This window comes from Rhineura floridana, chromosome 6, assembly GCF_030035675.1.
Source record: "Rhineura floridana isolate rRhiFlo1 chromosome 6, rRhiFlo1.hap2, whole genome shotgun sequence".
Lineage (NCBI taxonomy): Eukaryota > Metazoa > Chordata > Lepidosauria > Squamata > Rhineuridae > Rhineura > Rhineura floridana.
Genome location: NC_084485.1, coordinates 74521552 through 74537983, shown reverse-complemented (window position 1 = coordinate 74537983; position 16432 = coordinate 74521552). Strand labels below are relative to the sequence as shown.

The 16432-nt window shown below is 41.2% G+C and overlaps 1 protein-coding gene across 2 annotated transcripts in view; it reads right to left on the bottom strand.

The window, feature by feature from the left end:
• IP6K3 (inositol hexakisphosphate kinase 3) overlaps positions 1–15960 on the bottom strand; it is a 37456-nt gene extending 21496 nt beyond the window's left edge. Inside the window, exons 1-2 of one of the 2 annotated variants that reach the window (XM_061632409.1) lie at positions 15812–15960; positions 9699–10095 (exon numbers count right to left, since the gene is read on the bottom strand). In XM_061632409.1, the coding sequence (XP_061488393.1) occupies positions 9699–9897 (199 nt within the window). In that variant the 5' untranslated portion in view covers positions 9898–10095; positions 15812–15960. Of the gene's footprint in view, positions 1–9698; positions 10096–15811 lie in introns of those variants that run through there. The other variant, XM_061632410.1, reaches the window with a different exon arrangement.
• Positions 15961–16432: the final 472 nt, after the last annotated feature.

The following is a 16432-nucleotide window of genomic DNA, read 5'->3' as shown; positions in this document are numbered from 1 at the left end:
GTTTGTTTAATCTATATGCATACCACACAGAAAGTGGGATTGGACCAAGATGTAGGAGGTGTGAAAACTGGAGGGAGAAATATCAATAATTTAAGATATGCAGATGATACCATACCACTATAGCAGAAACTAGTACAGTAGGGCCCCGCTCATACAGCGGGTTACGTTTCCGGACCACCGCTGTAAAGCGAAAACCGCTGTAAAGTGGATCCCATTGACTTACATTGACCCAAAATGGCACCCGGCAGCAAAAAACCGCCGTAAAAGCAGAACAAGCACTGTAAAGCGGGGCCTTTCTACAATTCACAACCGCTGTATTAGCGGAACGCTGTAAAGCGAAGCGCTGTAAAGCCGGGCCCTACTGTATTGATTTGAAATGAATGCTGATAAATGTTAAAGAGGAAAGCACAAAAGCAGGACTACAGTTGAAGGTCAAAAAGACTAAAGTAATGACAACAGAAGACTTATGTAACGTTAAAATCGACAACGAGGATATTGAACTTGCCAAGGATAATCAATATCTTGGCACAGTCATTAACCAAAATGGAGAAAATAGTGAAGAAATTAGAAGGAGGCTAGGACTAGGGAGGGTAGCTATGAGAGAACTAGAAAAGGTCCTCAAATGTAAAGATGTATCACTGAACGCTAAAGTCAGGATCATTCAGACCATGGTATTCCTGATCTCTATGTATAGATGTGAAAATTGGACAGTGAGAAAAGCAGATAAGAGAAAAATCAACTCATTTGAAATGTGGTGTTGGAGGAGAGCTTTGCACATACCATGGACTGCAAAAAAGACAAATAATTGGGTGTTAGAACAAATTAAACCAGAACTATCACTGGATGAAACTAAGGTTATCATACTTCGGACACATCATGAGAAGACATGATTCACTAGAAAAGACAATAATGCTTGGAAAAACAGAAGGGAGTAGAAAAAGAGGAAGGCCAAACAAGAGATGGATTGATTCCATCAAGGAAGCCACAGACCTGAACTTACAAGATCTGAACAAGTTCATGACAGATGCTATTGGAGGTCACTGATTCATAGGGTCACCATAAGTCATAATCGACTTGAAGGCACATAAAACACACACAGCCAAGTCCTTTTGGCACCTCAGGCAAGAAATCCCAAAACCACCTCTCCCTGGGAGTAAAAAAAATACAGCAAATATTTAATCAACTAACAATTTGTTGCTCTTTCATGACATCCCAAATTTGAGGTAGCTGCCTCTCTACGTCAAACAGTAGGACCTGCCCTGGGCAAGTGTTATGTTTTTTTCTAAGGGTATATCGGCACCAGTTTTTTTGTGTGTGTGTGGGTATGTCCTATGATACTGTAGGGGAACTGCAGCTGTTTTTTGGATTTCTTTCTAGGTGTGTCCCTGAGTTAAAATCAGGAGGCGATATTTAACTAACTCATTCAGTCAATGCAAAGATTACTGCTTGTGCAACAGAACTTTTCTCCCTCTCCCCCCACATGTGTGCTGTACACCCTCCCCAAATCTGCTTCAGAGGGTTGGCAGAACCCTTAGTACAGACTTAAGGGATGCATGGGGGAAGGGGGGAGTTCTGTTGCAGAAGTAGAAATCCTTGTGCCCAATTGATGTAACTGCTTTAACACTACAATGAAAATAACCCAGGGGCTCCATGGTCAGGTTTGCTGTGGAAAAGGCAGTACCACATTAAAGAGATACTAAACTCTCAGCAAGGTTCCTCACAATATCTGGAGACATGTCATGAGGAAAATTGCACCCTGTGCAAGCTTGCCACTTTCAAATAGCAATCAGAAGCACCTACCCATTAGGAAACCTACTCATAATTTATTATTATTTGATTTATTATTTATTATTTGATTTAATAATGAGCAAATGCTCCCTTCTGCCATTGAAGTCTCACTTTTTTATACGTGCATGCACATATATACATGCATGTTTGTATGCGTATGCATGATTGCATTTTATGTATGTATGTGCATAATGCATTTTATGTATTTTAATAGTATTTTATGCATTTTAATCTACTGTAATGTTTTGTGTTTTTATTGTGTATTTTATTATGTATGTATACGTTTTTATTGTAGCCGCCCTGAGTGCCCTATTGTAGGGTAGAAGGGCGGGATAGAAATATTTTAAATAAATAAATAAATTGAAGCAGCAGGTTGGGAGGGGCACATCCTAGAAGCACACTTGCTCTTGGGTAAATGCTTCAGCCTGCTGTTTCAAGTGGCAGGCAGGGGTGTCTAGCCTGTGAGAATTCCTGTTCCTGCCCCCTCCAGCTGTGGAGCATAAACAGCAGCAGAAGAATATCTGGGCTGGAATAATAGGACACAAACGAGAGAGAGAGAGAGAGAGAGAGAGAGAGAGAGAGAGAGAGAGAGAGAGAGAGAAGACAACAAATTTCCCCAGGAGCCTTGCTCCTCAGACAACCCCCTGAAAGGTTTGTAGCTTCATCACCAAAACCATGGAGACATAACATTGATTAGGGAATGCTGCACATCTCCAATACAATATATTGGCAAGGGAGATTGCACACTCTGGTGAGCTAGAAGGGAACACTTACAATGCATGTGCGCTCTCTAAAACATCTATGTGTCATATTGCCATGGAAATTTGCCAGCCCAGGGGGACAAAATGCTTTTATCTTGCCTCTTAGAGAGAGATGGAGGCGTAAGGAGCTTCAGTTGGGGCAGCTTGTCTTCTGTTGCTTTACTTATAGTCACTAGAGCAAAGTTAATTAACAGCAGCAAAGGACGTGTGCAAGCTGAACTGCTATTAAAGAATATTAGAAAAAAACAATTGGAGTGAAAGACAGAATAACCTTTTGGTTAAGGCAGCAAAGCATTTGATAGAAGAATTTCAGTTTCAGAGCCTCTTATCACATTATATATAATACATATTGATATTTCACTTCCCAGATCCTATTTTGAAAACTATTGATTGCAAGCTCTTTTATATATTTGAGGCACTCTCTTCTTTCGCTGATGTACCATTCCAAGCACATTTTATCTTGGGTCTGTATTAGACTCACAAAGTTATAGAAATTCCATTTTTAGATTTGAAGGAGTGTGTTTTTATATTTCTGGTTTGTTTCTTTTTAATTTCTTAACTATAAAGGTATGTATGTATTTCCAAGTACTTATAGGCCTCCGGGTAGCTTACAGTAGCTAAGATTTCATACAATTAAGTAAAATGATAAAAACAGCTTTTTTAAAGAAAACCATGTGGAACAGGTAATATGGACTAAAAAACTAACAACAAATTAGAAATCTTAGGAAAAGGTCTTTGCCTGGGACTGGAAATTCAGTTCAGTCCATTAAATTTATGAATTGCTTCACAGAGAAAAAGTCCCAAAGCAATTTACAACAACACAATAAAAACCCATTAAAACAAAACATTCATACTATTGGTGTTCATCCACAGAAAACCACCCAAGAACATAAAAATGACCACTCCATCCATGTAAAGATGAATACCAAAAATAAACAGCCAAACCCAGACCACAACCAAAAGTCAGAAAATGAATACCAAGTGATTCAAGGGAGGCATTCCACAGCTAGGGTTCCACCACTGAAAAGGCACTTTCTCCAGTAACCACCCACTGCATCTCACCCAGCAGGGGCAGGTGGAGAAGGACCTCCAGAGAACATTTTAAAGTCTGGGTAACTGTTTGTGGCAATGGGCAATTCTTCTTCAGGTACTTTGGTCCCAAACCAAAGGCCACCCCCACCCTTTTGAATTGGGCTCAAAAACAGAGGGGGAGCCAGTGAGGAAAGGGAAGCACTGGTGCAGTGTGCCCATATACACCTTTTCCTCTATATTCCTACCCAAGCTTTGAGATCCTCTTAGGGGCCCCGGTTCCAAGCACCTCCACCAAGAGAAGTGAGACGGGTGGCTATGAGGGTAGGGCCTTCTCAGTGATAGACCCCTGGCAGTGAAATAGCTGCCCAAGAGAGGCTTGCTGCTGCCTTTTAAATAGTCTTTTCAGTGTGAGATTAACCCAACCTTTTTATTCTCCCAGGGTTTAAAAATCATTACTCTCCTCCCCCCCAATCACTTGTACATTGCACATTTTTCATAATATCATGGATTTGGTTTTAGATCTCTTTGCTGGAAAATTTTATCGCTACAACTGTTTTTATGGTATTTTTAATACTGTGTTTTATGACCTGCCCCTAGAATTATGTAGCTGAGTGGCTGATATAAATGCTGCAAGTAAATAAATAAATAGGAAATGCCACCCAGCCCCATTTAACAATCTTGCAGCTATATTCTACACTAAATGAGGTTTCCAAATTAACATATCAAACATCTCAATAGTCTAAAATTATTGCTAGGCAATGGGTCCCTTACATCCCTTATGCTGTATGGGTTAGTGGCCACTTGTTTGTTTATTCCTTTGTCCTCCTCCACACCCCCATTCTCCTTTGACAGCATCCATCAGAGGTGAGCAGACATCAGTCTTGTAGGATCTATCAACTGGTTGATGCAGATCTACCTTCTGCCCACCCCTGGCACATATGATGTTCTTCTCACACAACCTTCCACCCTGAATGAAGGCCCCCACCTGGCACTTTAAACCAAGCATTACTTCTGGTGGTTTGAGCAATGGTGAAATTCACCTTCTGGATAACTATGGAACATGTGCTACCTCTTTGGGAGGCAGGAGACTTACGTCAGCTTTAAACACATGATCGTCTAGATGCAGTGTCAGATTTAGACAAGATGCCTGGTGTTATGTATTTTGGTTGCCTAGCACTTCACCTTACAGTCTGTCCTAGGAGAGTAGGAAATGGGCAAGGATCAATGGTAAATGTTAACATTAATGTTGTTTAAAGCTTATTCCATCTGCCTGTGCTCCCCCCTCAACTTTGCTTTCTAAGTCCTTTCCTTTCAGATCTAAACAAACACAGTCTTCCAGCCAGCTGCTATTGAAGAAAGGTGAGATCTCATATTCATATTTGGTTAATAATGAATAGCATGTAGCACTTATGGAATATTTTAAAGAGCTGTAGATCATCTACATTAGTAACAACAACCCTGAAAGATTCACCTATATCTTTATCCTCATATTACAGCTAGGGAGTGGGAGTAGCTCAAGATGGCAGCCTAAGGCCGCCTAGTGACTTCATAGAAGGGACATCATAGGAACCTAGGACTTCCCTGGTGATTCTCTTCTTAGCCACTGACGTATGCCACCTCATTTGGCTATAGCACCTAAGATCTCTGCAACAGTAACACATTAAGCCTTATGAAAGAAGACTTTACTGGTTTTTGAGACTCCTGCCAGGCAGACGTACTGTCAGGTAGGCACCTGTTTTTCTCTGACCAAATTCAAGTTGGCAGCCTAACTTTGAAGGGGAACCCTTGGGGTCTCATTAAATAAAATATCAAGTTATTGCTGAGCAAGGGAATGAAAGGGCTTCTGGAATGGTCTCAGAGTGTATAAAGAAAGGTTTGTGCCAGCAGATCACAGAGAAATGGGAACACAACAGCATATTTGCATTCTGTGGTTTAGAAACACTGTTCAGACAATACAGATGGAAAATTAAGATGGCAATCCTAAAAAAGATATCATTTTCAACAAGTAGCATTGATTGAGTTAAAAACAAGAATGAATTTATACTGAAGTTTTTTTAAGGGGTGACATCCATATTATACAATGCACGAATGTGGATCTGACCTCTATTGTCTATCCTGTGCCCATGTTCAGGTTGCATTTGTCCTCCACTTAACTGCACCCCAGATGGCTGTGATGGTAGTGCTACCAACACAACAAGTGGAATTTGCACACTCTGAACAGCAATGTCAGTGTGGGGTTCTCCTATGCCACATAGTTTCTGCTCTTAAAAGTATGATTCTTCTAACGTGATAGTGAGAAAAGGAAATGTTGAATACATAACACCCAAATTTGGTTTAGAACTGTAAACTTAAAACTATTGTCCTTATGATGTGTGTGTCTGCTGCTGCTGCTGCAGGTGCAATGCACTTTTGGCACACTGTCCACAGCTTGGAAAAGTTACTTTTTTGAACTACAACTCCCATCAGCCCAATCCAGTGGCCATGCTGGCTGGGGCTGATGGGAGTTGTAGTTCAAAAAAAGTAACTTTTCCAAGCTCTGGAGTCTGCTAACCACTGATAGGCAGATATTTGGAAGCTTTACTCATACATATAGCACTTGTAGACTTCTGTTTCCTTTGCACCCTGAGATAAATGATGAGTTTCTTGGGCCACAAGCTTATTGCTGATTATTGTTGGTGTTCTGCACAAGATATAATTATACAGCCACGAGAGTGGCTGTATACTATAGTCAGCATGGATTTTTCGCATTCCACGATGTTAAATTGAAAACACTCCCCATGCCATTCTGATCCTTCCCATAAGCTCATTTCAAAACAAAACCTCACCAAACATATAGTCCTGAACTCAGAAACGATTGCTTAACAATCCTCTAAATTTTCATGGTGATACACAAAACAGTCAGAGAGAATTGAGAGTTCAAAGTGTAAAAAGAGAGAGAGAAAAACCAGACCCCTTTGGGTCTTTTTTCTGTCAGAGTTCTCATAATCTGTTGAAATTAATTAAAAATCAGCCATGTTTACAGAGTACCTGTAATGCTATTACCGACCTTGCCCCATACTCTGACCTTTATCTTCTGTAGTTTAAAAGTTAAACAAAATGCCTGGCTGATTTTTAATTAATTTAAGAAATTTTGGCTTGAAAATGATAATGTTGAGCATGCTCAGTAAGAACCAACTGTCAGTGTTTTAAAAGCCAGACTCACGGCTGTTTGGCTTGCCTAATCAGAGCCACACCCACAGCAGACTTTGATTTCACTTTAGATAGTCATGGCTTCCCCCAGAGAATTCTGGGAAGCCATGACTGCCTAAAGTGAAATAAAGGTCTGGTGTGGATGTGGCCAGGGACAGCTTTGGTTTAAATTTGGGTGGGAGGCTACATGTGTCTGCTGTAGAATAAAAAGGTGGGGGAAACCCTGAAAAAGAAAGATACTGTTCGCAATGTTTTCCTTTTGGAAAGGAAAGGGGCTTCCCCTCTGCCCAGTGCCCACCCACCCAATCTCCTTCCCTCCTCTTCCTGCCCTCCTCCTCCCCCTGCCCCCCCAGTCAGTTTCACCTGTCCAAAGCATGATTGCACAGGCGTAAATCCCACTGAACTCAAAAAGCATGCAAATGATCAAACCTGCCCTCTCCTCCTCCTCCTCCCTCCTATCCCCTCCTTCTTGCCCCTGCCCTCTCCCTTCCTTCAGATATCAACTGTTTTAATATAGTTTCTTCCTCCCTGCTAAAACAAGATCAGCACAGCACATCTCTTGTTTCTGTTATTTGGGCTGACTGCAGGTGTTGCCACCACTCACCATATGCTCAGAGGCACGTTACCAAATTCTTCCAAGCTACATTGGAAGTGGATTGGACTGTGAAAGACCAACCCAAATTATGTTTGCGTTTTTACAAATTTGTAGGGCAGTACAATATCTCAGAGAGGAGGTCAGGTCTCCTGTTCCCCTGGTGCATTCACTATAGCCGCCCAATTTCCCTGCTTTTAAACGTTTGATAGAAATATCTGTTGGCTATAGGTACCTTCTTAAACTGCAAGATTTTTTTTTACCTATTAGTGAATTGTACTCCTAGAGGAGAAAAACAATTGTATTAGTATCTGTTTTAGGGTAAAAAATAAGGGTGGATCTCTGCAGCGTAAGACCTTCCTGCCACGTCTCTTGCTATATTTAATAATATATATTAAAATCCGCCATGCTATAAATAACAAAATCCTAAGAATAAATACAGTTTTTGTTGTTGCAGTTGGGAAGACATTTTATCAACAAACAGCACGTCTGTTAATACTCAGCTATAGGTCTGTTTTTCTTAATCTCAGAGGCAGTCTCATTATGGGAGGTGTAATGTGCCTAGACTGTCTCCTCGAATGGAAATAAAACACCATGAATTCCAAATGGTCTTACTTACAAGCATCACAACCACTAAAATATTTGTTGCATCAGCAAATATGGGCACTCTAAATGGGCAGGGCACTGGAGGCTTCGCCTATCAGGTGTAAATGGGTTTCCCTCCTCTTCCTATTACTGAATCATTGAAAGGAGTTTGAGCCGTCCTCCTTGTCTTCTATCCTCTCTCCTTCCTGTTTTTCATGTCTCCCCACCCATCTCTAACTGTGAAGGATTGTGACTACCTAAGGGTGCAATCCTGACAACAACCTTATTTTTGGCTTGGATGTGCTGTTCATGCAAGGCAACAGCTGGCATGAAAACAACATGGGCTGTAGCCTGACCTAATAGCCCAGGAATGGGGACCTGTGGCTCTCCAGATGTTGTTGGACGACAACTTCCATTATCCTGGACCATTGGCTAGAGGTCTACAGATTCCCAATCCTACTCTAGAAAAAGCTGTTGGCATTTCATAATGCTGAAGAAGTAATCCCTCCTTGCTTTCAACTTATATCTTTAACTGATATGCCCCTGAAAAAGTCATTTTATTTTTACTTTTATAAGATGCAAGATCAGGCTGGTGGTCCATATAGTCCAGCATCCTATTCTCACAGTTGCCAACCAGATGCCTATGGGAAGGCTACAAACAGGACTTGAGCCCAACAGCCTTCTCCCCTCTTGGGGTTTCTAGCAACTAGTATTCAGACACATACTGCCTCCAATAGTGGAGACTCCCTTTCCCCAACACCCCACATTTGTAAGGGTTGCATAGAGGACTATGCAGTCCTCTAACACACAGCCAGTACAATGACCATCTAAAAATGGTCATCTAAAACTTGTCATTCTTATGTATACTGATCTGTATTGAGTTTCTTGTCCATGTTTAGGTAGGTTGTGTTTATATAAGCTATGGGTTTCAATTCCTTCTTATGATATATTCTTTGAGTTTCAAGACCATATATCTATCATCTATCATCTTTCAATCTAATCTAATCTAATCTAATCTAATCTAATCTAATCTAATCTAATCTAATCTATCATGGAATATTGGTTGATAACCAACATTTTTCATATGCAGAGTAGATCTACTGAAATCCATGGACTTAAATCCATTGATTCTGTTCTCTAGTCTCGGTATGACTAGTGTTAGGTATCACCCATGTTTTAGTTCTTGTATCACATTTCAGTCTTTTCCTTCACAAACAGAAAACAACAACTGGCCTGCATATTTTGAATGGTTTTGAGTGGCAAATAATTTCTCCATGGTATAGGCTTTTTGTACTGCGGTATCATGTAACTGTAGACTGGGCAGTTGGTAGTTCTGCTTGCACAATGCCCTCAGCAACAAGCTGTGCCTGTGAGATTGCCACAACAATTGGACTCCACAGTGGTGTACTGAGCATTGACAATCCTGTAACCCTGATCAGCAATGAATTTTACTGGTTGGCTGCTCTGCATGGGGTAGAAGAGGATGGCAAGCCCCCCCCCCCAAATTATTGGCAATGTCTATTGCCACAGCTGCTGTTCCCTCCACCATACACCCTTTGCTTCTGGCAACTGAGGTTGACAGATGGCATTCCTCTGGAACCCTTGTTTGGTATAAACACCAACAACCACTGAGTGCAAATCATCTCCCTCTTTAGCCTTGAATCTTGCAACCCAATTGCAATGATGTTTAAAATTATGTTCAAAATTCAACAGGACTTCCTAATAAGTGCACTTAAGACTGGAGTCTTTACCTTTGTACTGAGGTGTGAATCGTTTCATTGCTGTAGGAAGAGACTCATAGAACCACTGCTCCTGGGAGATGAGGGGCTTGCAGACAGTGTAGTCATCATACTTCATCATGCTCATGTGGCCTCCAACCTGATGGATAAATGGCTCCAGCACAATCCCTTTTCTAGAATCCCCAATGTCCAGATTATTCTGCACCACCATGGTGCAGCCAGAGGTCCTGGAGTCTCTCTCTCTCTCTCTCTGGAACACTAACTCCCAAGTGAAGAAACAACCTGACTTTTGTCTCTCTAGCTGGGAGCAGAAGATTGCTTGAGGTTTTTCATGCCAACAAGTGATCTCAGATCTAAAGCATGTGTGCCTTCCAGCTGCTCTGTAATCCTTCAAGAACTTCTCTGTAACCTAAAAGATAAATTCAGCAGGTCAGAAAACAGAACCAATTGTTTTCTTACTCCCAATTCTCCACTGTCCACTGCAGTTCTTATAAAGGTCAGAATTTCATGCACTAGTCCCTGCACTTTACAAGCATTATATGCACTGGTTTCCTGACTAAGAGAAGGCTACATAGCCAGGAAATGAATGTCACACACTTTTAGGAACACATTTACTGGCTGGGTTCCATGGCTTTGAAATATGTATCTAAAGTGGACCCAATTTAGATTGCATGGGTAGTGTTGGCTGAGCAGAAAGGTAAGGAAAGATGACCTAGGAAAGGTATCAGGTTAATGTGGCTCCCCTGAAAGCAGCTAGATCAGGGAATTCCTATTGCCAGCTAACACCAAGTTATTAATAAGAATCCCCTTCTCTTTAAGGAGACTGCTGCTTGGGAAAACAATCCCAATTTGCTAGCCAGGGAGCTGCTAATGAGCTTTTCAACTTTATCTCCAGGATGAGGATGTTCCCTACCAACAAGGTTATTAATAATGCATTGGGGAAACACCACATGGGACATTCCCCACCCATTCATACTATTGTGTTAGCAAAAGTGATCTTCAGCTTTCCCTCAGAGAATCACTTCACCACCCCTCTTTCCTAAAGAAACCTCGGATCAGGATGTTCTACACCAGCCAACACTAGGACATGACTCCCCTGAGTGTCCTTGTTGTCTGTTGAGCTGCTATCCTAGGCACAGGAGTTCTGCTGGACTGACTAGTTGGTAACCCAAACATATGTCTTTTCCTTTCAAGATCCAGCCTATCCTGGATACTCCTCAGGAAAGGCTTTGACTTTGCCCTATGTGTTGTTTCTTGCTGTTAGGGAGTAATATATAGGGATCCTTTACCCACATACACCCTGATATGATTTGGCTCCTCAGCTGGCCTTAAGGAGGTACTTGGGGGGGGAGCAGGCAGGGAGCTTGCTGGGCTCAGGCCAGTCACCCCTCCACTGTCTGATTTTTGTTTGATGTATAGGATTCCCTTGCTCATGTCATAAAATATCCCCCCATTTCAGAAACAATTTTTATTTTTTCTGATTTAATATTTATCTGCTTCTCTTACTTGAAAACATCAGCTACCCTACACATAACTATATATTCAGATCTGACAGATGGTATAAAGTGTTCAGTTTTGAAGTCAAGAAATAAGTAAATGTGTCACCCAAAAAGTAGGGGAAATTTTTTTTTAGCTTTAGCCAGTAGAAGGCAAGGATGTATCCAATTTCAGGTATATGAGCTCTACTGAATACAATAGGCCTTACTTCTGAGTAAATGATGAAGATTGGGCCATAATACTGACATTTTAATGTATTATATGTATTTATTGTATTCTGATCTTTATTTGTATTTTGTTGTATTTTGATTGTATAATTTCTGTAAACCACCTGCCAAAAATGTTATTTGTAAATTTTCTAAATAAATTGAGCATCCCAAACTGGAGGAAATTTTCACTGAAATCAAGAAGAGTTATTTTTAAGTAAATGTGCTAATTTAAAATATCAATGTCTAAACCTGTTAGACTTGAGGTTCTTATGTAGACATGGTCTTAGTTTCTTTCTTCCCAGAGGTTGGGGACACAGATAGAATAGAAATTTGGCACATATTATCAAGCATGCAAACACTTCCCCAAAGCTATTCATCACACGTAAAATGATCAAAAATTGAAATCATTTAAGCAGCTAAAATATCCTCTTTTCCAATCCACACTCAGTCCCTGTGGATGTCATTGTGTCTATATGCTTCTTTTAAAAATGTTAAGAATTGGACTTCTCATAAGCCTTTTTTAAAAATCACTTTAGACAACAAAATAGCTACACTCGGACTCCTCACTTCCATTTCTAGAGCTAAGCAATTTCTACTTTACTTCTTCACACACTGATAAACTGTGGAATTTACTACTACAGAATGTGGTGATGACCACCAACTTAGATGGCTTTAATTGGGGATTACACAAATTCATTGAAAATAAAGTGATTGATGGCTGGTTAGGATAGCTATATATTTATCATTTATTTATTTATTTATTTATTTATTATGTTATACCCCGCCTTTCTTTTCATGATTGAAACCCAAGGTGGCTTACATATGGTTCACAGGAGGTCTCCCATTCAGGCACTGACCAAACCTGACCCTACGTAGCTTCAGCAGGGAGCTGGCCTTATGTGCCTTCAGACCATAGCCTGGGACCAGAGGTACTCTATTGTCAGAGGTAGCGTGCCTCTGAACACCAGTCACTGGGGAACTACAGCAGAAGAAGGCTCTTGCCTTCATGTCCTGTTTGTGGGCTTCTTCTTAGCATGTGGTTGGCCACTGTGGGAAGCAGGATGCTAGACCAGACAGGCCTTTGCTGTGATCCAGCAGGGCTCTTCTTATGTTCTTTCTTTCTGGAATTCATTGTGACATCAGTGGCTGGATAGAATGCCACTGGCAGCCTCAGCAAGCAGCAGTAAACTAATCAACCAGCTGAATCTATCATTCTAACTCTTCCTTTGACCCCGTCTCTGGATTTTCTGCGGGCAGTATATGCCTGGTCTAAGGGAGCAGCCCTATCCTCTTCCAGCCCATAAGAGCTGTTGTCACTATTGATTTGTGTCTCTGAATATCTGTTGCTGAGAATCACAAGTGAGGAGAGTGCTGTTACATTCAGGTCCTGCTTGGGCTTCCCATAGGCATCTGGTTGGCCACTGTGAGAACAAGGTGATGGGTTAGATGGATCATTGGCCTGATCTAGCCAGTACTTATACACTTATGCTCTCAACACATTAATGATGGCCCTGCCCAGCTCTAACATTACAGCCCAGAGAATGATTTTGTTCCTAGCTGATACACTAAAGATCATTATGGTGAGACAGTTAAATCCAAACAAACAAGGTTGCAAACAAAGGAAGTCATTTCAGAATGAAGCAAGAAGTAGGTTGCCACTGACTGACCACTGAGTATTGTGGCAAATTCATGGTTATTTTCCTAATAAATTTTCCTAGTAAACAGCAAGGTGCAATAACTTCTATTACTACAAGGTGACAAAATGCATCCAACTTTGCAGTCAGATTTTCAAGAAAAACTGAAAAACTTTACTTGGAACCTCCTCCCAAAGGGCAGATTCTCACTAAAGCTGAGAGTTCTGAGTAAATGGAACTTCTGGCAAGTCCAGCCCCAAAGTCCTAAAAATAGTAAACCAATTTAAATCTGCTTTTCCCTTTGTGTAATTCAGCCTCTTATTGCTGCCTGAGACATGCAGAAACACACACCTGCCTCTCTGTTGCTTTATACAAGCATTGCCTTAGTACCTGATCAAAGGACTTTTGCAGGTATTGGGGCAAGATTTGGTTGACTTTATCAGGCTCTTTGCCTATTTCAATATAGACATTTCATGCACAAAGATGGGATGTGTAGCATTAGTCCTCAGTGTGTTTCTAAATCTGCTTTGGCTCCTTTTTCCTCCTCTGAAAGTATAACTGTCCTGGGTGACAGAGTCCTGAAAATGAAAACTTTATTCTCTGCGAAGAGCAAAGTTCCAGCACTAAGGCCATAAATCCTTGTGTGCACAAACCCTAAGCCCTTTTAATCTTGTATTTCCTTTCCTGAAAGAATATGATGTTCATAAAGTTTATGCCTGGTCCCAACATCCCTCATGTATGAGAAGCAAAGATACAGTTTGCTTCACTGAAGGATTTATAGGGTTGCTTTGCAAAACTGGAGGATTGCAGGCAGAAAGGATGGGAGATGCATTAGCCAGGATTGATAGGCTGCTAAAATGTTGTTTCTCTTGCCTGTGATTGCGTGGGCATTTGGGATAATGGGGAAGCTGCTGTTGCTTTGGCTGGTGGCTTATGTACCTTTAGTAAATATTCTGCAGCTGTCTATCTTTTATCATAGGTTCTATTTGACTAAGTGGCAATATTTGGGGGTGAGGTGGCTATAAAAGCCTTCCTTTTCTGCACCATAGTTGGCAGATCTTTGTAGCTACCTTCATAAAAATGTCCCTGGCTTTCAGCTTTTCTCATTTCAATGTGGATTTGGGCCAGTTCTGTATGAACAGCAAGCTAAGGCTGTACTCACCCTTTGCTAATTTAGGCAAAGAAAGGGCATCTAGTAATTATGCATCTGGAACAGAAATATGAATTCAGGAATTCTCCTTGCCCTAACCTTTAGGGGGCTGAGCATATGGCCTGGAATGACCCCAAAGGTGCCATGGAGCAGATCTCCCATGAGAAGGCTTTTCTGTGCTTCAGTCTTGTCTTTAATAATGCCTGCATCAAACCAAATTGTAATATGTATCCAATGGTGGCATCAGAAAAAAAACACACTTTTGGATGGGGACATAGAAAGGGCAAGAACTTTGACCCCTATGATAAATTTCTGAAAGAGAAAATGATCTATATTTGACTTTAACACTCCGGTCCTAACATATTTTGTTCAGTAGAAGATTATATTGGTTTGGATGAATCTAACTTTCAAGTATGCATGTTCACAACTGCAGCTTAATTTTCAATTCGTTATAGTTATAATTAGTATGTAAAAAAGGTATCTTTCCTTCAAGTAGCCATAGAGGTTCAACCATGGGAAACAGGTAGGAGAGCTTAAAGCTACTTATTTTTTTTTGGGGGGGGTGCTTTCACTCCCCCCGTTCTCTGCCTGCCCTTCTCCTCTGGCACCATCTAGGTCTGAAATATTCTGGTATGAACATACCATACCAGAACATACCAGAACATGGGGCTATGCATGTGTTTATTGGCAGTTACTACAGATTTATTAGGCCAGCAAATAGCAACTTGTCCTGCTATATCACAAAACAAATACATCTCAAAGGCAGTGACTGTTTCACCAGAGAGCAACAGATTGGTCAAAACCATGATGAAGTACCTTGGAGAGTTTTTTGACAGAATGAACTGACTGCATAATGACAAAGACTCTGGCTGTGTGTAGACACACTATACATTTAAAGCACATTTAAAGCATGTGGCTTCCCCCAAAGAACCCTGGGGGAACTGTAGTTTACCCCTCACAGAGCTACAATTCCTAGCGCCCTTAGCAAACTACAGTTCCCAGGACTCCTTGGGGGGTTGTGTGCTTTAAATGTATGGTGTGTACACAGCCTCTCTCTTTATCCCTACAGCAGCAGTCATGTTAGGATTTGGGGAACAAGACCCCTCAACTTCGCAGTTTATTGTTTCAGCCCAAGGCTGCAATCATGCAATCTTCCCGAGTGTTTAAGCAAATACTGTGACCTTGGGCTTAGATCCTGAAGGCCTGCTAGTGTGATACATTTCATTAATTTTCAATAGAAACAATACCTTTTTGCACTTCATAGATATTTATAAAAGACAAGTCCAACTCTTCAGATTAATCTACACCAGCAGTTCAGCAAATATTTGCCCGTCCTTTTCCCACTCAGGAGCAATGCAGGGATGTTGTCTAATGCACTGGATATTAAATAATAATACCCAGAACACCACAAAGTCCCTTTAACATAAAAAGGAATTGGGCAAACTTTTGCAGAAGTGAACATAGTAGACTCCGTTGTTCAATCTCATTGATTCATTCCGTCCTCACTGCCCAGTCTGACCCTTTCTGATGGAGAAAGTAGAAAGATCAACTCCAACTGCCTATGCGTTCAGAACAAAATCAAGGCTAAAAGAAGACCTTAATGAATGCACATTGATCCCCCCAGCGGTTACTCACCCAGCTGTTCCTTTGCTAAAATTGGGGTGGTGATGCTGGATACGATGGTTTTGCGAGTGTCCTGAATTCAGCAGAGATGTTGATCTGCTTGGTTTCCTTGCTCTAATGCAGTCTTGCTAGGAAGCCCAGCCTGAGTATGTGAGTTAGGGTGTGAGAGAGGGAAGGGAATTGGAACACCGGGTGTCACCTGACCTTCTTATAAATTCTTGGCAGGCATCTGTGATGTGCAGACAACAGCTGACGCAACTGGGCTTTGGGGGGTTAAATAGAGACAACTAGGAGGAAAAACACTTGTGACATTGAGGGAAACAAAACTGTAACTGAGGGCTACCTTAAACGTATTGCTTTTCCTATAAAGAACACCATTCTGTCTAGGCGACAGAATAAATAGTGCATGTAGATCACCATGGTCATATGAGTGTATGCATGTTGCATTTGCCACAGCTTCCCAACATGTGCATAGTCCATGTGCATGTAGTGACATAAGGACACATGCTGTTATCATACATAATGACCCACAGGTCCCCCCCAACTCAATTTCTTGTGAAGTAGCTTTGAAATAGTTACTGTCACAAGCAGAGAATAACGTCTGAAAGTTATTGATATTATTGCAGACAGATA